Source organism: Rhinolophus sinicus, chromosome 17 (assembly GCF_057876585.1).
Source record: "Rhinolophus sinicus isolate RSI-liver-muscle chromosome 17, RSI-T2T, whole genome shotgun sequence".
NCBI classification, from domain to species: Eukaryota; Metazoa; Chordata; class Mammalia; order Chiroptera; family Rhinolophidae; genus Rhinolophus; species Rhinolophus sinicus.
Window position 1 is genome coordinate 16036959 of NC_142517.1, and position 23034 is coordinate 16059992.

The 23034-nt window shown below is 37.6% G+C and overlaps 2 protein-coding genes across 9 annotated transcripts in view; one reads left to right on the forward strand and one right to left on the reverse strand.

The window, feature by feature from the left end:
* Positions 1-23034, forward strand: part of ATP5PF (ATP synthase peripheral stalk subunit F6) — a 36346-nt gene that overhangs the window by 9878 nt on the left and 3434 nt on the right. The window lies entirely within an intron of this gene.
* The window catches only part of JAM2 (junctional adhesion molecule 2), a 50798-nt gene continuing 31602 nt past the window's right edge, over positions 3839-23034 (reverse strand). Inside the window, exons 3-11 of one of the 8 annotated variants that reach the window (XM_019729855.3) lie at positions 22196-22303; positions 20634-20786; positions 18017-18219; positions 14782-14881; positions 10814-10921; positions 10661-10686; positions 8989-9004; positions 6164-6203; positions 3839-4531 (exon numbers count right to left, since the gene is read on the reverse strand). In XM_019729855.3, coding sequence (XP_019585414.1) covers positions 4504-4531; positions 6164-6203; positions 8989-9004; positions 10661-10686; positions 10814-10921; positions 14782-14881; positions 18017-18219; positions 20634-20786; positions 22196-22303 — 782 coding nt within the window. In that variant the 3' untranslated portion in view covers positions 3839-4503. Of the gene's footprint in view, positions 4532-6163; positions 8631-8681; positions 9005-9991; positions 10786-10813; positions 10922-14781; positions 14882-18016; positions 18220-20633; positions 20787-22195; positions 22304-23034 lie in introns of those variants that run through there. The other 7 variants (XR_012494151.2, XR_012494142.2, XM_019729856.3 and 4 more) reach the window with 7 other exon arrangements.

Genomic DNA, 23034 nt, shown 5'->3' on the forward strand with positions numbered 1-23034 from the left:
TGTGTTTTGCCCAAGTGAAGGAAGATCCAGCAGATACAAGCTGGATGAGTGGCATAGCAGGCACGTCAAAATTTCAATAACTAGATAGTTCTCACATATTAAAAGAAGAAGGAAAACATCTGTGCCTTTTTATATCTGACAATCTCTCTGACGTATGTCAATGAAGACCAGTCTTAGTAAGCCTTTAAAGGTTTTCTTTAAAAATGTTTCCTTTTTCATAGTGGCTGCACCCATTCACAATCCCACCAGCAGTGCATGAGGGTTCCCTTTTTTTCCACATCCTCGCCACACTTGTTTGATTTACTTACTGATGCTAATCTAACTGCAGATCATAGAAAAATCTCAGTTTTTACACCACCTTTAAGAAGCACTTAAAGCACATTCAATGCTGAAAACATCATAAAATGTAGGTTTAAAACAGTCTACCCTCAGTCTTAGAGAAGTTAAATAGGTCCGTTGCTGACACAAGTATTCACTTGTTTTGAGAGCATTTTCTTAATAGAAAGTAGATATTTTATACTCTAGTATGTCTTAGTACATTTTTTTCAAATTTGGTCAAATAAAAATAATGGCATGTATTAAAAATAAACAAGATTAAATAGAAAGTATCAACAAATAAGAGTTTATAGTTTACCTTGAATTTCCTGGTCAGTTGTTACTACTAAAATCGTCCCAAACACTTATAGAACAAGAAAATTAAATTTTAAAACATGAAAATTTGGAAAATATTTTAAGATCTTTTTAAGAACTATGTGGATGTAAACACCTAATAACTAAAAGGAGTTGAATAAGAAGAATAATTTCTGTCTAGCCTTAATTCGTGGAGCAATAATTTGTCTAACTGCATAATAAATGAACGGGATTGTAGTAACCAGAATACAATATTAATATTCCAACTAAATCGATGGAGAAATTTTATCAATACTTTTTAAATTGCCCTTTGACAAGTGCTCTTTTGATTTTAAAGAAATAACTCAGCATTTATTAGATACTGATTGGGAGGCCTTGAATTCCAGGCTAAAGAGTTTAGACTTCAGTAATAAGACTATGTAAAGAAAAGAGTGAAAGGTTTTTTAGCAAGGGGAAGGGAGAAAAGAGGACTTGACATTGTTTTAGAGGGTAATCTGGCAGTAACTGATTCATGGGGTGGGCGAAGGGAGAGATGAGAGGGCAAAGAAGCCTTTAGAACAGAAGAGATTGAAATAGTGACTAAGAGAGAGGGTACTTTAGGGAGGAAGTTCCCAGAAAAAAGGAGAGATAGTAACAAATACCTGAGATAAAAAGTTGTGACAATCATCAAATGTGTTAATGAATGATGGAGCCAAAGAATAAATGAGAGGTTAAAGATGGGGAGATTTAGAGATAGGAAGGGTGGTAGTGGTAGTGATATAATTTAAATGTATTCATCATGTTAGCTTCAGTATTCAAAAAGATTCGAGTTGGGCATCTGTGGTGAGGGGAGAGTGGATGAGACTGAAATGGCCCATCATGGCTGTTAGACTAGGTAGGGGAGAAAGGGAAGACAGACTAGGAAGAGGTAGATGGGCCAGAGATGACTAAGGATGAAGGGAAGGTGTGGTACCACAGAATGAGAATTTACTAGAAGGAAAGTGGAGCACAGAGACAAAACATCTAGTGGGAAATACCCTGTTATCAGATGGACCTGGGGCATTAGACCCTGATTCTTCACTTAGCTCTGTGAACTTGGCAATCACTGATCCTCAGTCTGTTTCTTCAGCTGTAAAATCGCCACACTGCCCACTTTATAATATTGTTGAGATGAATGAGATTTTATGACCCTCTCCTCCATCTACCCCTACCTGTAACATACATAAAGTGGTCAATAAATAGTTGTGGCTTTTTATTTTCAGAATTTTTTTTTTCTTTTATTTTTTTACACTCATTTGAGAGGTTGGCAGGCATCCAGACTGAGAGATGAGATGTTAATCTCAGGCAGCTAAAGAACTAGCCTTGTAGCTACAGATGGTAAGAGGGTGTAGTTTCCTGGGTTTTATTAACAATTGGTGGATGACTCTTCCCCTGCACTGTTAAATGGGGCTAAAAAGTGTAACAAAGTTCAGCTATTTTTATTGTAAACTTTAATAAAACCATATGTGAGATGAAGTTTTTTACAAAGCTGTATTGAAAAACAACCAATCGTTCCAGATTTAGGTTAAACCCCCAACTAAAAATAAACCTAGTTTATAACAGCAACAATAATTTTAAAACAAAACTTTCTATTAAAGATTCTAAAGCCCTATTCCTTATACAACAATTTCACTGTAGGAAAATAAAATCAAAATGTTCTAAGAATTATAATGGGATTTTACCAATTGTTACTGTTCAAGTCCCTCAAATAAAAGCAATTGGAAACACAAGCCCAGGCACAGGCAGATATACTTTTAATAATTGGAAAATGAGTGCTCAGTACTATACCCTTTGTGTGAGTGAAAACATTCTTCACACAGCAATTTTTATTTAGCTGTATACAGTATTTTAAGATAACGTTTACTATTATTTGACATGAAGTGTTAGATGTTAACACTGTATATGGTGAATCCTCTGGCCTGTATGGCTAAGAAGCTTTCATCTATTAGTAAAGCTAAGGCACTACATATTTTTTCCCCACAAAATGGATTTGTCATTTAAATTGAAGTTGGTCTTGTGTGCTAGTAGGTATGCCTGAAAAGTTATCTTTGAGACTCACATATCCCCTTGGCACTTGGCAATGCAAGAGGAAAGCATTCCTCAAACCAAAGCAAGTCAAAGCATGGGCAACATTTAGCCTAATATCTTACAAAAGCTTATAGATTGGTATTTTTTCATGTTTCACCACCAGGGGTTGGGAAACTGTGGGCCAAATTCTGTCTGCTTACTGTTTTTATAAATAAAGTTTTATTGGAACACAAACATGACCATTTCTTTATTGTCCATGGCTGCTTTTGTGCTACAGTGGTAGAATTGAGTAGTTATAATGGGCCATATTGCCTGTGTGGCTTAAAATACCTGCTATCTGGCCCTTTATGGAAAATGTTTGAAGGGGATTGGTGAGAAGTATTGAATGCAACAGACAAGCATGAGGGGACAGTCTGACAACAGGTGTCTTCCCAGTGACCCAGTGTCCAGGTGCATGCAAGATACTTGGTGAGTGCTTAATGCGTTTGTTTGTCCAGTGAATCCTGAGGATTTGCTTTGCCTGTTGGGCAAAAAGAATGGACTCCTTGAAAATCAGCTTAACCATGTTCAAAGTTTTCAAAGGTAGCAAGTGACCTTTTCATCCAATTTGCCCAGAACTGGAAATGCCCTCGCCATATTTTGTGTTTAATATGAATAATCAAAATAAGTTATAAATAATAATGCCTTTAACATGGTCTGGCTGCTCTCACTATTAAATGGATTGTTGGAATTGACACTTTATAACCCTAGCTGGAGGCCTGGGAATCCGCTGAGAAACCAGATGATTAGATCCATTTTCCATTTCAGCCACTATTTCTCCTGTACCTTCTATGGAGCAAGAGGGTCGCCAAGTGCAGGGAGCCACCGTGAACTCAACTCATTTTACCTGTCACACAACCACTTCTTCCCTCCGTGCCCCTGGCTTTGTGATAAGCCAGATTGGGAGTCCACTGACCGTAAATAAGAGCAGGGGACTTGGCCTATACAGAGATGTGAAGTTACCATGCTGAAGGGAAGGTCTCTGCAGGGTTCTGTGGGTAGGCTCCAATGTCAAATTCCACTGTCAAATTCCAATGTCAAGGTCACTGATCCTCTTCAGAGGGTTCTTAGGGTAAGGAAATAGCAACAAGCAGCTATGGGGGTGAAATAAGACACTTGGGTTTCTCTCAAAATTATGTTTAATGAAGAAATCAATGGCACACACCAGGTGAGTCAGCTCTGGTTGTTAGGTATTTCTCTCCATGTTGCTTTTGGTTCTCAGAAATGAAGGTAAACAAAGTGCAAATCCTTGGGTGTAAGACCCACTCCCGCCACATCCCTTCTGTGGATGTCAGTGATAAATGAGCAGCAGAAGAAGGATTATATTAGGGGAGAAAAGAGGATTTAGGTGGAAATGAGACCAGAGGTTCCTTTTGCGTCTGTCAGAGTATTTTCTGAACCTTCTAAACCAGACTTTTGCACAGAGGTTGCATGCAGTTTATATTTGCATGCTAGGTGGATTAATTTCACAATCAATATATGACATCGCAGTAACTTTCTCTAGAAGTTAGGACATTTAACATTGCACAAACCTCAGAATATTACAGAGTATTTTGTTTCTTTTAACTTAGCCCAGACACAAGAAGCCAGACTGTATTTTAGGTGCTGACAGACAATTTGTTTAACAACTTCAAGTGATTGAGTGGTCATAAAAAGTATGATGAAATACCAATTTTATCTCTCCATGTACCTCTTTGCAAATGTAAGACAAAGCAGTTTTTTTTTTCTTTTAATAACTTGTATAACCACTGTAGTTTTGGTATATCTCAAAGGTGGAATTCTTTTAAATTACAAAGGATTTTGTGTGCTTGAAATCCTAGGAAAAGAAAGAAATATCAAGTTTAAATATTAATTCATAATTAAAGAAATATTATAAATCCTGTGAGTATAAAGCTACATCCCCTATAAGAATCTTACAAGTACAAACCAACATATATTTAATTAAATCTGTGTTATGGGGAATTAAGTAATTATACTAGGAGCGACAGTCTTTGAAACTTTGCCTAAAGAGTAAGAAAATAGGAGTGGGAATTAGAGCAGGAGAGTTTTGTCTGCCAGGAGGAGTATGCTACTGGCCTCTAGTGGGTAGAGGTCAGGGGTGCTGGTAAGCGTTCTCTGGTGCTCAGGACAGCCCCCCACAATGAAGAATTACATGAAATTATAAGAATTCATTATATAAGAATGATAAATAGTCATTTCTTATATGAGAAATATAAGAAAATGTCAATAGTGTCTAGGTTGAAAAACCCTGTTCTAGGGCAAAACTAGAATTGGAGACTCTAGCTCTCAGCTGATGAGAGCAACTGAGAGGGGGACAAAAAGTAAAAGGCTTTTTTTCTTCCACCTCGGCCACAAAGTATCTCTTCCTGTTTGATGGGATGAGATTATTTTATTTCATTCAAGGAATATTTTCCACAAGTTGTAGGAACAAATATGGAGTTACATATTGCTTGCCTGCTGATTAGAGAATAATATGCTTTCAGTGTAGTAAACTACAAAATAAAGTGACTTCTGTGACAGATTCTGGAGTAGATAATTAAAAAGAGATTTAACAGAAAAAGTGCTATGGAGCAGTACATGGGTCTTCACTATTAGTGTCCATAGGAATCACTTAAGTGTTTAAAATACTGATGTCCATGCCCCCACCCCACTCTAGTAAAAAAAGGAAATCTGTGAGAATTCCTGCCATAAAGCCGTAAGGAATTCAGAGAACCAGTGCTCCATTTCATGAAAAAGGGCTTAGGCTTCTAAAAACATGGGACACCTCACCATCTCCACACACTACAGTCCAGAAAAACAATCTACAAGGTTGAATATTCATCCAAAGAGCACATAACCTGAGCAATGATGGTGTTTACTGCTTCACTGTCGTGTTTATGAACGCAAAAGCACACCAGGATCCAAAGGTCTAAATTATATTCCCTTAACCATCTGAGAGAGATAATAGCTGCATCTGTTCAAGGATTTCTGAGATGCTCCTTCGGCAATAGAGGGTATTCCACATCCTGAAAATTTCTAAGTGCTCTGAATAACCAAAGGAAGGTCCTGGAACCACAGATCTGCAAAAGCAATCTGCTTGGTCAAGCTGGCAAAGTCAAGGTATCTGGCTCTCAGCTTGGCCACTGGAATCCTTTGAGAATTTGTGTCTTAATGTTCGTGTCTGTAAGCTGGAGCTGATAATGCCAGACCCAACGACACTAAGAGGCTGACTAATATTAGAAAACACCATGAGAAAAAATAATGGTGTGATAAAGCCTCCTTTCTTCATCATGCCATCCCAGACAGTGGATGGAAGCTAACATTTATTAGCTCCTTCTAAAGACCAGCGGTAGACACTAGTACAAAGTATATTGAAAGTGAAAATCCATCAATTCCACACAATTACTGCATTTCCTTGCCCTATGCCCTAGACACATCCGTTCTATAAATATGCTTTAAAAATACTCACATTTTCACTCGTAGTGTCTTTAGATGCAGAACTACTCTTCCTGTTTGTGGAATATAAAAGACAATATTTACTACATTATCACTTCCAATTCTGAAATACATATCTTCTTTTAGTCAATGTTACCTCCATAGATTTTTCTCAGCAGGAAGATGAACATTTATCTCAGCCAGGTACAAAAAAAGCCAGCAATCCTAACTGAATTTCTTATAGACAATGTTCACAGAGAAAGCCATGCAACAAAATAATCAGTGTGTGTGAAGTCCTGGTATCTAATTGTAGCCTAGGGTATCTGATTGTCCACTAAAGATTTTTGTGGAATATGCAAAACAGATTTATGAACTTTTATCAATTTAGTAACATTTAACATTTTGAAAGCTTGAGATTATAATCTCAAATTTCACTTTTTCCATGGGAAAAAAGTTCTATGTGGTGACTAAGGTTCCAATCATCTGTTACGGGCTGAATTATGTCCTTCCCGCCCCGCCAAATTCAAATGTTGAAGTCCCAACACCCAGTACCTCAGAATATGACCGTATTTGGAGATAGGGTCTTTAAAGAGGTGATTAAATTAAAATGAGGAAATTAGGATGGGTTCTAATCCAATATGACTGGTGTCCTTATACGAGTCAGAAGAAATTTACACATAATCATGGACAGAGGGAAGAAGAGATGAAAACAAGGAGAAGACCACCTGTCAGCCAAGGAGAGAGGCCCAGACGGAACCCTCAAAAGGCACCAATTCTGCCGACAGCTTGATCCTGGCCTTCTAGCCCCCAGAACTGTGAGAAAACAAACTTCTGTTTTTTAAGCCACCTGGTCTACGGCACTTTGTGATGGCAGCCTGACAAACTAATATAACATCCAGTTCATTGTCTGACACATTTTGAGAGCCATGGATTTGACAAAGGGGAGACGTACGTAGGAATAAAGATACTGCCTCCCAGATTGCTGCCTGGGTTCATAGCAGACACTGTGAACGAAGGGAAGAATAACCTCCCTCACCACAGCCATGCCAGCCTTTTCCCATAGATGAGAGGATTCCTCTTCTGTGCTCAAAACCCTCCACTTACTTTCCAGCTTAATAAAGGTGGAAATCCTCACAGTTGCCTCGGTCAGGAAGGGGGTGGGGCTAACTCTCAGGCTACTCTGCTCTTCTGAACTCACCCCCTTGGTTACTGCTAGTCCTGAGAACTTGAACCTCATCCTAGGCTTGTACTGAGCTATTAGGAGGATCCCAGATCAGCACTGAGCAGCAAGTCTGGGAACAGGAAACCAATGGCAGCTAAGTTTTCAAAGGACTTGGGAGATGAGAAAGTATCTGAAGCCACGGCAGCTGAGAGTAGAAGGGAATGCCCACAGACTCAAAGTTGCTGTGCCAATTCCGTACATACAAGGACAGACACAAGTCAAGTGTGCATAACCTGGGGACTTTGGACTTTGGTGATCCCATTCATCAATGACTCCTAAATTCTAACTCTACTTACGATGTTTCCCTGAACCCCAGATTCATGTATTCAGTCGCTTACTGATTATCTCTATATACTTGGAAGTGTAATAGGCGACTCAGATATGAAAATTCCAAAACACTCCAGAGCTCCCCCACCTACCCCATCACCACTCTCAAACCTGCTTCTCCTCAAATCTTGTACACTTACAAAAAGGTAACTCCATCCTTCTCACAGCTTTGGAGCGATCCTTGATTTCTCTTTTTCTCAAAACCCACATTCAATCAATCAGCATGTTGTTAAAAACATATCCAGAATCCGATCATTTCTCAACATCTCCAAAGCACCGCTTTGGAACCAGCTGCTGTTTTCCTCATCTTAGATTACTGACTAGTCTCCTAACTGGTCACCCTGCTTCCTCTACCCTTTGTCACCTTATAGTTTATTCTCAACAGAGCAGCCAGTGTGAGCTTCTAGAATTAAGTAAGATGAGGCTACTCCTCGGCTCAAAGCCCTCCAATGACTTCCCATCTTACTCAGAACCAAAGCCAAACTCCTCACACCTGCCTAGAAGGGGCTCCGTACAATCTGGCCCCTGCTGGTTCTGTGCACTTGTCTTCTCTTTCATTGTTGTCACTCTGTTTCAGTCACACTGGTCCCCTTGGTATTCCTCAGATACTCCAGACATGCCTGGCCTCGAGGTCTTTCCATTTGTTCTCTCCCCTGGGCTTGCACACTCTTCTTGCGGATATCTACATGACTTGTTCCCTCGGCTCCTTCTCAAACATCACCTCATTAACGAGGCATCCTGGACACCCCACGTACAAGGGCAATCTCCGCTCCTCCCCCATGCATTCTCTCTTTTCTAACCTGCTTTCTTTTTCTCCATGATATTTCTCGTAATCTGACGTACTGTGGAGTTTACACATTTGTTTACCTTCCCTTCTTTCTCTACTAGAAGGTAAGCTCCATAAAGCAGAAGGGTTTTTGACCGGTTTTGTTCACTGCTGTATCGCCAGTCCCTAGGACAGTGTTGGGCACAGAATCGGTGTTTCATTAAATGGAAAAATGACTGTTAGGTAAAATTTTATTTGAAAATTTTCAATTTAGCAAATTACAGCAAATATGTTTTTTAAAGTGGTACTATGGAAATGCCTACGAAGTCAAATTAATGCTGTATTTGTTCTCCAGGTAATTAAACAGCATTGACAAGCAGGCAGGCATGAGGTGGGATGTACTTCTTGATGAATTTGAGTCATCTCCCATAGATTAAAAGCCTTCACAAATAACTCAACTTCCCACTTTGGACTTTAAACAGATGAGTAACAGAAAATTTTTTGCTAGGGGATAAAGGCATGCATTTTAAGAAAGCATACTTACTGGAAGGAGGCTTCTTCTACAAAAGAATAAGTATATATCATTAATACAAGAGTTCATATGGTATGACAGGTTCATATAAAACTGAGTTTAAGCTTAATTTTTTTTTTCTCAAACTTGGTTCTCACTTGCTGGCATTTGTACCTTCTAAATCAAGCATTGGCATATTTTTTTCTGTAAAGGGCCAGATTGCAAATATTTCAGGCTTTGGGGCCAAGAGATAAAATTGAGGATATTATGTAGGTTATCATGTAATAAGAGAGAAAACAAACTTCCAAAATTTTTATTGATAAAATTCAAAATAAACCAATCATCAAAGTACAGGTCTGCTAATTAGAATGGAATTATTATTTGCGGGATAACATTTCTGTTAATTGGGGTTCAAAGTTTGTATTCCTTGCTATCAGATAGACTGCAAATGCTCATCTGTAAAAATGATTCTTAACTCATGGGCCATAAAAAACATGTGGCAGACTGGATTTGGTCCACAGGTTGTACTTTGACAACCCCTGTTCAAAATTCAAGTTGAAGAAAATGGTTCTCTTGGATAGATTTTCTGTCAGGTAAACATGGGAATAACATTCTTAGCTAATGAACTACTAATACCCAAGTCATATCTTTAACTCAGCATTTTAAGGAAAATTTGTTTACGGCATCTTCAATAAAAATACTCAGATATTCTTTGCAAATAAAGATACAGATGACAAGAATTTTGAGTGAGCCATCTTATATGTCTGGTACTTCCACTTGTGACCAGCAGGGGGACTCAACTGGTTTCATTCATTAAATTACCCTGGACTAGATTGGAGTGCCATACAAAAGAACAACTATTATTAATTCACAGAGCCATTTTCTTAATTATAGGGAATATCCTTGAAACTATGTTCACGGAAACATTTTATGACACTTAATACCTAATTATAGGTATTTTAGAAACCCCTTTTAAATTTAAGTTTTATTTTGGTATAAAAAAATTTTAAACCTAAATTGCAAAATTTTAAACCTAAATTGCAAAATCAATGTTCACTTTAAAAACAGTGGGTCTAAAACTTGTTCGTGTCATAAATTTATTATCCCATTAACAAATTCTACTTCATACATTATTCCCAATAGAGTTGATGGAGTTCTGCAGCTTTTGAACTCTCAGATAATTTTAAAGACTGGGAGAAACGACATGCATTAAGACAATAAAACAGATTATTTTTTAATCTCACTCATTTACATCAAACCTGTTGCCAAATGGGGATTCAGAGTGATAAGAGGTCTGAATCTAAAGATCTAAAAACCTTCTTCAGAAGGAACTCTAATATAATAGGTATCTAGTTTTTATTGAACAATTCTAGTTTTTATTGAACAATTCTTTTTTAAATACAGTTGTGCTAAATTTGACATTCAATATTCAACTGTTCTATACTGATAAAACATTTCATAGATTTATTTCAATAAAATTTTTTATCGTAAAACTAGAAATCAGTTTACCAGTTGAGATATACAATTCCTAAATTAAAAGGATCTTAAGTACATGTACATGTACGATAAATATCCATCTATACTGACTGTCTCAGTATCACTGCTCTATGCCACTCCAGGGTTCCTCTTGCATATTCTTTGGTGTCTCCTGGAATACTGGGCTGAGGAAGCTCTGCTTTTCCTCCCCGTTTGCTCCATGACTCACCTGCATGTCATCTTGGATATTTTCTACTGCAGAAAAAGCAATGAAAAATATTCTCCAGAGTTTGTTAGAACTTCTTACGAGAAATGGTATCTCACTAAGAAAACTTTGTATCCACAGGAAATTGTCTAGCAACGAAAGGTAAAAGTCACTTACTTGAAAAGTAGCCTTTCCTCTGAGCATAGCACACACCAAAGCCACAAATGGAAATGACTAAGGCCACAATTACTACAGCTGTTATGATGCCACTTACATTGCGATCATCTAGAATGCAAAATACACTATGCATGAATTCATGTCAAATAGATGGACAGATGTAGCCATTAAACAGGAAAAGTTCAACAAAGCTCCCATTTGCAGCTATACAATAAACATGGATAGTTTCATGCTTTTGAAGCCTGTTCAGCTAACTCACTTCCAGAACATGGGTCACAATTTATTGAAAATGTTAACAGAACTAAGTTTTGCAAGACTCTTAAATTTTAAAAAGTCGTATGGTCCAGAAATAAAATGTATGGTATTCTCTTGCATTCATTTGGAGATGTAATTATTCATTGGGTTGAATATCAGATAGGAAGAGATCTTTGAAGTTCAGTGAGTTCAAGTATTCCACTACTACCCTTCAAAAATTTTATTTAAAATTCTTCTATATGATCATCTGTGTCAATTTCACAAATCATGGAAACTCATTCAGCCCCAAAGAAAACACATGACACTGTTCTATAAAGCTGTCAGAAAGATCTTCCTTCTTGAATTTATATAGCCTTGTGTGTGGGTGTACATATATGCCACTATGTATATGTCATTAAACTGTCATTCCATTGAATTTTAAGTGAATTAAATTACCCCAAGCTTTTTCCTGTTGCTATTAAATAGTCTCTAAACTCATACAAATGGATTTTTTGGGCCCAAGTTTGAAATCACTATGTTACCAACTTGTGAAGTTTTTTTTCAGATATGGATTGTTGCCCAAGAATTAGATTATTAATCTTCCAAGGTTAATAGTTCTGCATTTGGGACCTGCATCAAAAATACTCTCATTCAAGTCACTAATAAAATGATGAACATGACTTTATTAGGGAAAGAACTATGTAACAGGCTATTAAATGTATATATGACCTCCCTTCATACAATGCAATTTATTACCATGCTCTGGGTGTGAGATCCCACTATGTGTGAATCCATATAAATATTTCATTTGAATCACAGTTCTCAATTTTCTCCACAAGGATTTCATGAGCCACACTCTTCCATCATTTAGATGCTTCCTATGTATTGATTAACGTGTACGTTAGTGCTTTTTAAAAGAGCAGTTCCTCAAGGGAGTCTCCATTTGTAAAGTAAGTATTAATTAGCATCTTACTAAATAATGAGAAAATATTAGGTATTATTTTTCTCAACAGTAATTTTAGATATTTTAAAGCACTGCATATTTTGGGAAATATTTATTTTTAGAAATGTTATTTAAGTGAGTCTGCTTTTCATAAACATGTCTGGTCTGCAAATTTTTCCCTAATTCAAGTGTGTTATTAATTTTCTCAGATACCACTGAAATATTAACTGATTTTTTTTTTAAGGAACCATGACAAATCTTTTGAAAGGCTTAGTAATTTGACCAGAGTAGAAGACAGTAACTGTTGCTTAGTATAAACTCAGTTCATAATTGCTTGAGCATTGGTCGGTCAATGAGATCAGCTTTTTATTTACTTGGATAAAAAATAGCATAGAGGGAAAAAATCCACAATAATCACAATCTAAGGCAAATTAAATTAGTAACTAAATGAAACTCCTGAGAACCGAACCGTGCTTGCTATTTTATTTCTAGTAGTCAGTGAATTTGACATTTATGAATGGTTCAACCCAAGAGCTATTATATGACAAAAAAACTGTACTGTATTTTGTCAATGAATGTGACATCTATGAAGGATTCAACCTAGAGGCAACTTCTGACAGAAAAAAACACACAAAAAACTGTCTTGCCCTGTAAGTGCTAAGTCATGACATAAATTTTATTTTATTCAATGAAATGGAAGCTAGAAGACCTGTAAGTTAAAGGTAAGTTGTTTCATCCCATTTGCCATATACTGTGAGATATTGACAAAGTCACATAACCATCTTACACCTCGCTCAAGAGAAAGATGTAGCAACACGTATGAAAACATTTTGCATTCTTTCTTTAGAAGAAAAGAAAAGCCATCATAAAAAAGAAGGCATCCTTATTGTAACCAAACGGAAAGGAACCAAACTGCTAAAATGCTATGTGTGAGTGGGGTTTTCTTGTGATAATTAACAAACCCATGATTTACTTTCTTTCTATATTTCAAAAAGAACTTCTTAAAGACAGTTAACAGATTCTGCTTTTGCTTACAAGTATTAGTGATAATTCACAAAGAAAACTGAACATGAGATTTCATGAATTCTTATGTATTTTAAAAGATGTAAATTCCAAACCAAGGGCATGAAACACCTAGGATCAATGATGAGCATTAAACAAACTAATTTTAACTTTTAAGCTAACCTATATGCAGAAAGAGTAGGTATGCAGAAATCATATTCAAATTAAGGTAGTACTATCAGCAAAATACAAACCATAAATTTTATTCGTTATATATTTATTTACTGTGTGCTAGGAAAAATGCATGTAAGTAGGATGTCAAACCCATGATATCACAGATACTATTTCTTAAGATGAGGCTAAATTAGGCCTTAAAGTTAAACATGACCATTTACAGAAAAAGTAATAGTAATAATGTAGGGAGTACAAGGTTATGGTCAAAACCATGAGGATGCTACGTGAATGAATGAAGTTAGGAAAACACTGGACGAATGCGTTAATTTTTAAACGGGTTCTAATGAATTTTTCCAATAACTCCAAAGCAGCATTGAGAGAGATACTTTCTGATAATTTAAGCAAATGCTTATGTTTGACTATAAATGTCAACACTTGAATGAATTTGGTGGAGGATATGTACCTCTGAACTTAAAAGAGACCAGAAATTCAAACTTACTTGTGGAAATTAGAATATACTATTGAATATTTTATTCTAAGAACAGCCTGAAGTCTAATGAGATTATATTTTCTTAAAAAAAAAATGCTAAGAGTTTAACTGCACATAGACAATATATGTTACTGCACATGTATCTGCATACCTCTAAGCACACTGGAAAAATGAGTTTCTGACCCCACAAAGCTGAGGAGAAGCTCCTGAACTGAGGGGAGCCCTCAGTCTTCTCCTTTGGGGTGCAGCCCTCCTGAGTGACCGTTAACCCCATTGGGTACCATCTTAGCTCATCCCTCTCTATTACACAACCATTTTCAAAACACGCACTTTCACACAAGAAAGAATTAAACCAAACAATTAAAAATAAAATGAAGAAAATAATATGTTTGCTCTGAACTCACATAATCTGAAAAGATTCTTGAGCACTGATTTTATTGGATTTTAAGAAGCTTATTTTGTGTAACATAATATATGGCAGCTACCATTTACAGTAACCTAGATCCATAACTATATTCAACATGTCTTTTTTGAGAGCCTATTGTGCAATAAGTCTAAGCATAGTATTTTAGGGGATCAAGAAAATTAACAACAACCTGATAACAAATGAAATAGTCAACAGTTACGTAGTGCTCACAGCATGCCAGCGCTATTCTAACACTTTCAGATATTATTTTCATCCTCATAACAACCCTATAGGATGGTATATTACTATTTCCATTTTGGGGAGACTGAGGCACAGATATTAAATAATTTGCCCAAGAGTGTGTAGTAAGTGGCAGAGCTGGAATTCGAACCCCCATACTGAGTTCTTGACCCTGACTAATTTATAAGACTATTGGCTTTTGTTTGAAAGAAGATTGTTTAGCCGAGCGTCATTTCAAAACAGTTATTTGAAAAACTCAAAAATTTTTAAAGTATAATGCTAAATATTCTTGGCTTGTTTGGGAGCTAGATTAGAAACAACATTTGCTCCTTGCAACACATTATGTCAAGCTAGTTTTAAAGATTCTCTCCAGTTTATCCTTCCAATCACTCATCTTTCCTAACCCTTACTCCTCCACCCCTAAATACTTGCACATTGTAATTGCAAACCATTTGTTCCTCCCAAAAGTTCATGCTTACCTACTTGCATTCGTTTCCCAGGACACCTGCGATGTCCAACAGCATTACGGGCTTCGCAAGAATATTCTCCACTGTCCAGTTTTGAAACAGTGTTAAATTGCTATTTGGGGAAGAAAAAAAGAAATGCATTTTTTTAAACAATAAATCTAAAAGTAGACTCCTAAAATAACCATGTCCCTTGAATTTTAGCATTAAGTTGGTCTTTCCTTTTCAATGACTTAAAACTTTATATCTTTACTATGAATTTTTTTTTTTAATTTTTATTTATTTATTTATTTATTTAATTAGTTTCAGGTGCACAAGACAAAGCAAAACTTAGACGTTTATCATTTATATCCCTCACACTGTGTGAACCCCCCTCCCCCCATCCACTATCCCTCTGTACGTTCCCAAAACCTCTCACCTTCCCCTTATCCCCACCCCCCGCCCCTCTAGCAACCCTCTGTTTTTCCTCCATGTCTCCAAAACTGTTTCTGATTAGTTCATTCACTTATTCTTTTCTTTAGATTCCGCATATAAGTGAGATCATATGGTATTTGTCTTTCTCTTTCTGACTTATTTCACTTAACATAATGTTCTCTAGGTCCATCCATGTTGTTGCAAATGGTAAGATTTCTTTCTTCTTTATGGCTGCGTAATACTCCATTGTATAAATGTACCACAGTTTCTTAATCCAGTCATCTACTGATGGGCATTTCGGTTGTTTCCAGGTCTTGGCTATTGTATATAGTGCTGCAATAAACATTTACTATGAATTTTAACATCTTCCATGCCTTTAAAGACTAAATTGCTAGCTAAGTTTCCTGTTTAATTTGACAGCAAACGACTTATGGAGAAGTGTCTTTTTTGTGTGTGATACTGTGAAAGTGGTATAGTCAGGAAGACGGCATTTTTTTAAGTTTATAGCATATTGTAGTAGTAAGTATTTTAGATATTTCCAATTCTCCTAAAAAATGCCATTTCTAAGTGAAGGCCTTCTTGGCCTAAAAGGGCTGATCTACTTTCCTAAGTCACAAGTGAGTTCACTGCAGCAGCAAACATTACCACTTCCTCAAAAGAGCCAGAGTTACTACAAGGAAGTAATGTAGTGCCGAGGAAAATCATAATCAATGTAGTTCATAGGATTATAAATTCTATTGGTTGTAAAATTTTTGAAAATTTTGAAAACATGAAGTCCAACCTTTGCTCCTTCCACGCCCTGCTGAAAGGTAAGCAACTGAAAGGAAAGACTTTGATATATTAGGTTTCATACTTGTTACTAGTAGTTTTAAACTCTTGGGGGGAATTTCTGGAAGGAAGGAAGGAAGGAAGGAAGGAAGGAAGGAAGGAAGGAAGGAAGGAAGGGAGGGAGGGAGGGAGGGAGGGAGGGAGGGAGGGAGGGAGGGAGGGAGGAAGGAAGGAAGGAAGGAAGGAAGGAAGGAAGGAAGGAAGGAAGGGAAGGAAAGAAGAAAGGAAAGAAGATGGGGATGAAAATAAAAATACTGGAAAGAAGACAGAAAAGAAGACTGAAAGGAAGGCCCTGACACCTTAAAGGCAGTGGGCCCTGACACCTTAAAGGACCCTGCCAGGACCAGCACATAGCATAAGAGGGGTGCTCAGAATCATTCTTTCAATACCCTCGTGTCACACCCCCACAGTGGTCAGTGCTGACGGCATCCATGAGAGCCAAGAACCTCTGAGGAGCACCTCCTCACTGTCTTTGATCCTCATGCAAGACATGTTCCTAAAAATAAGCAAGGTGTTGATTTATTAACTCCTTTTCCTCGCTCACTTCTTTACCCACTACCCACATACTTCTCCTTTCTGTGTACTTCAACATGGTGGGATTAAAGCTCCAAACAGACTACTTTTAAATTACTCACCATGAGCTCAAGGCCAAAGTTATGTGTAAACAATAAGTTAGACTAAAACCAACAATGATCTTCCAGCACATTATACCGGGTCACTAAAAGGACATCATTGTCATCTATATACACTGGAGCCTTTGTCCGTTGTTCATTTCTTAGAAAATAATCCATCCTAGTTCTGCCCTGTGAATCCTTTTGACATCACAAGATACTTCAAAGGTTGAGGCTAACTGAGGAAGGAGAATCTATATAATTTCAGACTTGCCTTCAGGCTTGTACCACATGCTCCAAGAAAACGTAAATTAGAAAAGTAAATATAGCAAAGTGTGACAGCAGATTTTCTGCCCAATTACTCAGTGTAAATTCACTGGGACCTAATGACAGAGACTGCTGATGCTGAGAGGCCGGAGCGGGCATTTCTCAGGGAGTAGTCGCACCCATCGATGTGCTTTATTATTTAACACCTTAATCAATATGCCTTGTTATTTACCAGAGGATCTAGTTGTTTTAAAAGTTCTTGTGTGCTTGTAGACTGAAGAAATGAAAGGAAACATTATACCCCCTTTGAAATTCATTAAAATTATTATTATTAACATGCCTTTAAGATGTTTTGATAATGGTGTGGTGAATCGGTATTAATGGACATCAGACATTTTTAAACTGACCTGTTATATTATCTTGCACAACAGAAAAAGGCTTCAAGCTTAAAAAAGCCAGAGGCTTTGAAAAGCCAGAGGCAAAGATCTTTGAAAAGCCAGAGGCAAAGAAGTAAAAGATACTTTTATTTTTAAATGTCATTAACCTTAAATAACTTATTTATAGGTTTCCATCAGTATCCCTAGAAAACTTTTCAATCAGAGTATTTTAAGGGGTAAACAGTCAGAAAATTTGGAGTAAACAGTCAAGTCACAGAGTCAATTGTTGATCTAGTCATGGAAGGGTTTAACGGCACAAACAACTTACCATAGTTTGGTGACAGTCACTATTCTCACATGGCTGGCACTGGGGGCTGGGCATCCCCAAGAAAGTTTTTATGCCTTTCCCTGATATTCTAACTATGAGACTGCACTGCGTACCTTTCCAGGCCAGGAAGGCTGCTGTAGTGAACTGCCTGATTCATCATCATGAATCAGCCTTGGTCGGCTTTAGGTCAATGTGCAGACCTCTGCGTGCTCAGCTCCCTGGTTCTCTATTGCCTTCCCATCTCCTGTAGCAGCCCTTTCCATCACTTCACTGTGCATGGACCACCATCTTTCCTTCTACCCCCTTCTCTTTCCATTTAACAAGCAATGATCTCAGCCCTCTATTAGCCTTCAGTTCAGTTCCAGTATGTTTTTTTTCCTCTGAATGCAGAACCGTTATTAGGCCAATGTTTGAAATGACCTTACCAGAGTTCCCGATTTTGTATTCATTGTGTATGAGCTGTTGCTGCTTTGAGAGCCAAGTTTTGGATTCCACAATAAAGGGACGCCATCCTTAAACCACGTGTATTCAGGGCGTGGATTTCCTTCTTTGTCTTGACACCGCAGCTCTACCACAGTTCCACTCAGAGCAGAATTGGGTACTTCACATGATGGAACTGCTGGAGCCACTGAGGGATGGCAGTCAAATGGTACTGGTTATTTATACGCTCAACAAGGATTTTAACAGCCAGGTAAAGATTGACTTATCAGACACCTGTGATAGAGACGGGCTATTTGTTCAAGAGGCCCATTTCCTTTTTTCTCATTTGGCAGCTCCTGGGCTGCCAGATGTAGTCATATGCGTGGTTCTGGCCAATGGAATGTGGGGAAAAGTGATATATGCCATTTCCACGCTGACGCATAAAAGCCTCCTGCATAAGTCTCCCTTCATTCCTTCCCCACCTCCTCCCACCGCCAAGTAGGTGTCAACACCCATAGTGACTTCAGAAAGCCATGTATTGCAGGTATCAGACCTACATTAGTTTGGGTTTGCAATGATTTCATGAAGTACAATAACATAGCGCCACCATTACGATCTCAGCCCCAACTATTCAGACTTTACTTATACAAGAAAGAAACTTCTTTACGTTAAGCCACTCACTGAGAGTGCTTTTGTTATAATATAAAGCATCATGTTAGCTTATAGGACAACAATTCTTTTTAGATAAACAATCTCTACTTTTTTCCTCACCAGTGGTTTTAATGTTTTATTACCAACTACATTGGAAAAAAGTCAAACCTGAGCATATTTTTCAGACTCAATACTTAAACTAAAATCCTATTCTGCCTAGACTTTGCCAAATTAGAGAATACCTGAGTTAGGGTTATTTTGATCCCAGGGATTTGTAAAGTAAACCAGACTTTACCAGGTTACTTAACTCCAGGGAAACCCAGAATTCTAAAGTGGTAGGCAAAATTCTAAGATGGTCCCCCAAGTGCCCCATCCCTGCTATATATAGTTTCTCTCATTCCGCCAAACACTAACCTAGGTACTACTCTGAAGGGATTTTGGAAATGTAATTAAGGCCCCAAATCCACTGTCTTTATGATAGGGAACTTAAATAGATAGACTGACATAAACAATGATCCCTTTAAAAGTGGTTTTCCCTGGCTGGTCACAAAAGGGAAAATGAGAGATTCAAAGCACAAGAGGACTAGACATTCTTTTGATGGACGGACGATGGAGAGGGCCACGTGGCAAGGAATGCATTGGCACTAGAAGTTGAACGTGGCACCCAGCTCATAGCCAACAGGGAACAGGGACCTTAGTTCTACTAACGACAAAGAACTGAAACCTGCCAATGACAAGAATGAGCTTGGCAGTGGATTTTTTCCCCAGAGCCAGCCCAGAGGACACCTTGATTTCAGCCTTGTGAAACCCTGAGCAGAGAACCACACCATGTCATGCTGGGCTTCTGATTTGCAGAATTGTGAACTAATAAATGGGTGGTTGTAGTTAATTCTAAAGCCAGTATGTATAGTGTTTATAAGAACCATTGGTAGATATTAACAGCTCATGATGACAATTAGAGGGGCATGTTCTTTTCCCTTCATAGATATTAGTACAAACTACCCACTAAAAGGAATGAAATAACTCCTCTTCAGAGAACCCCACCATGTCATGCTGGGCTTCTGATTTGCAGAATTGTGAACTAACAAATGGGTGGTGTTTTATGCTGCTAAGTTTGTGATCATCTGTAATGTCAACTAATAGAAGACTAATACACCGGCTGAGTCTCCTGCAAGATTTTCTGAATTTCTTCTATACTAAGACATTACTATTATTTTAAAAAGAGCCTGGACTATATAAGAAAAGGAAGAGGAGTTATTTCATTCCTTTTAGTGGGTAGTTTATACTAACATCTATGAAGGAAAAAGAACATGTCCCTCTGATTGTCATCATGAGCTGTTAATATCTACCAATGGTTCTTATAAACACTACACATACTGGCTTTAGAATTAACTCCATCGAGATGCTAATCCTGGTCCAAACACTTATTAGCTATTCAGCCTTGGGAAAATCATTTAACTTCTATTTCCTCGTCTGTGACAATCAGGTTGTCTGTGAAGATTAAGGAAAATTACCCATGTGAAAGGGCCTAACACATACCAGCTGCACAATAAATGTTGATCTCCTTTCTTTACCAAATAATTGCTAATACTCCACCTCATCTACTGTTTTGTGTTATTGCTTTTCTATCATCTCATGTGATATTATTTTATGTGGTAGGAGAAATACTACATATGCTGAATGCTATTGCAAAGTAAACTCTTGGGGAACATGCTCCTATGTACAATGTAGGACCATTTAGATTTACCTCAATCTTAAACAAAAAGAGATTTTGTGATAGTGAATTAGTACTAGTAAAATTTCAGCAGCCAATGAGGTGAAGTGAGAAATGGCCAAGACTTTGCAGGAGAGGTGCTTCTGGTGGGCTCTGTAACTTGACTGACTGGGGCCCCTGAGTTGCCTCATCGCCCCTGGGGCTGGGTGATGGGGGTGGGGTGGGGAACAGTGTTCACACAGATACAAGCACATCACCTAATACTTCTAGAGTGACCGTATCCTCTTCCAGGTTTTGGCCTTGCTCAGACGGGGCACTAATTTCACAACGATAGTTCCCGGCATCATTTCTTGTAACATTTTTGATCCGTATACTGAAATCTATCAACTCAGCTCGATCTTTAAAATCACCTTTTAGAAAAAGAAGACAATGATGTTAATAGTAATGCACGTAAGCTTCTGTATCCTACCTCCCTCAAGTCGCTTCATTCAGTAACCAGAGCATCTCTTTTCCTATTAACAAACTCGATGTCAAAACTTAGAAGTTGTGTATGGGTGCTGCTATTTCAAATTTCTTTCTTTTAGAATGACATACTGTTCCCCAAAGAATATTCAGTTTCATCTTCCCATCTTCCCATATTTTATTTGAAAGAGTTCAACCCTCATTCCTGCCTTACTCCCTTCCTAACATGCTTATAAAAATATTCCTGTCTTCCAAGGATACTGGAGAGCCTCGTTTCAGTAGCTGGGATAGTATCTTTATGTGCTGTGTGGTGGCCCACATGACACTGCCAGAAAGAAAAGGTGAGGGGGGTCCTAAAAACACTCATTTGGTTAGTTTTTTATATTAATATGAACAGAATTAAAATAGTGTTTTGCGTAACGTTCAGATGCCAGAATTGGCAAGTGTAGAAAATTCAAGTAAAGACAGTTGGGCCATCAGCACCTTGAAGTCTATAGCCTTATCTTCACGGATAAGAACCAGAGGGATATTTTACATTTTATATGAACTTTAAACATTTGTTTGCTTGTTTAGTTCTTTAAAATTAAAGTAATACATAGTATTTTAAAATAATAACATGTTTATGATACTTGTTAAACTATATTTCCAACTTCTAAAATGTTAGTAATGGAATATTTCAAGCATCCACAAAATTGGAGAGTATAGTAAGATGAAACTCAATGTACCATCATCCAGCTAACAGTAATCAATGCATGGCCTGTTTATTTCACCCATACTTCTAACCACTGAATTATTTTGAAGCAAATCCGAGATATCATAGCTTTTCATTCATCATTATCAACACTTCAAATTAAAAATCTCATCATATATTCAATAGGAAGAATACGGAGCAGAAAGAAAGGTAGAACAAATTTAAGAAGAAAGCAATGGATAAAGGTAGTTGTATTTACCCTCCCTAAGCTACCCAGTAAGGGCCTAGCTTTCTAGATGGAGAACTGGAAATATGGAAAGTTATTATAACTGAGCAGTGACCCTCCATCCCAAACCTGCATTATCTTTTCTCTTGAGAGTTCAATGTATTGGGCCAGTGAGAACAATTGCATTTTATACCTTCTAGGACTGAGCTGAGACATGAAAGATCCAGGACCTCAGTGGTTCACCTACTTCTGTTTTCTGTTCTCTGGTTTTGGGGTTGTGTTCTAGGTCTCAGTCACTCACTGTTGGTTTCATCTCACACTTAGAAAAACACATTTCCAGTCATCAGCCATGTCCTGTTCTCATTTGAAAATTAAAGCATCTGGGCTGAACTTGGTGCTTGTTCTCTCATTCTGGCCTCCTCAAGTCCACAGCTTCTTACCTTGAAGAGCCTGTTGATAGTAGACAAAGGAGACACTGGGCCCCAGTTTCTTCCACTCTAATCTGAAGGCAATGGTCTTCTTTGGGTACTTACAGGCTAAAATAACCTCTAGAAACAACAACAAAAATACTTATTTGCTAATTATCCTCTGAAATTATATTTTACTTAATTAAGCAATGAATGTTTAACATCCTTAAGTTATTCCTTTATATTTCAATTCATCCGTTCATTCATTTGTAAATTACCTCAACAGGTATCATGTTGGCTTAACCCAAATTTAACTGAAAGCATCATAGTTCTTCCACGTAATAACTGTGCGACACTATGCTACTTCCCCTAATTCGTGAGCCTCAGTTACCATCTGTAAAATAAGAGAGTAGCTCATAGAATTCTTGTGAATCTTCAAATATAATAATATGTGCATAGTAAGTACTTTAAAATGGCATCTATGATTAGTTATCTTATTCTTTCCAGTATCAGTCTTCAAGGATTTTATAGGCTGGGAAAAGAGGCAAAAAGATAACATAAGTTCAGTCCAATGTGATGAATGCAAGGATGGAGATAAGCAGAGGGTGCTTCCCACCTAGTGCCTATGAAAAGCGTGTTAGGCCAGCCCAGGCCATACTGTGGAAACCCACAAACGTTCCCTCAACATGCTACGTTCTCACTCAGATCCCTTCTTTGATAACCATCTACGAATACAGTCATACAAATCCAATGTGGTCTACTGATAAATTGTTGATTCCTATCCCTTACCTCAATCCAGATAAGTTATTGAAATATTTAATCTTGGCATCAAGCTTAACTTCCTCAATGTAGCTCACTAAGGTCACTTTATT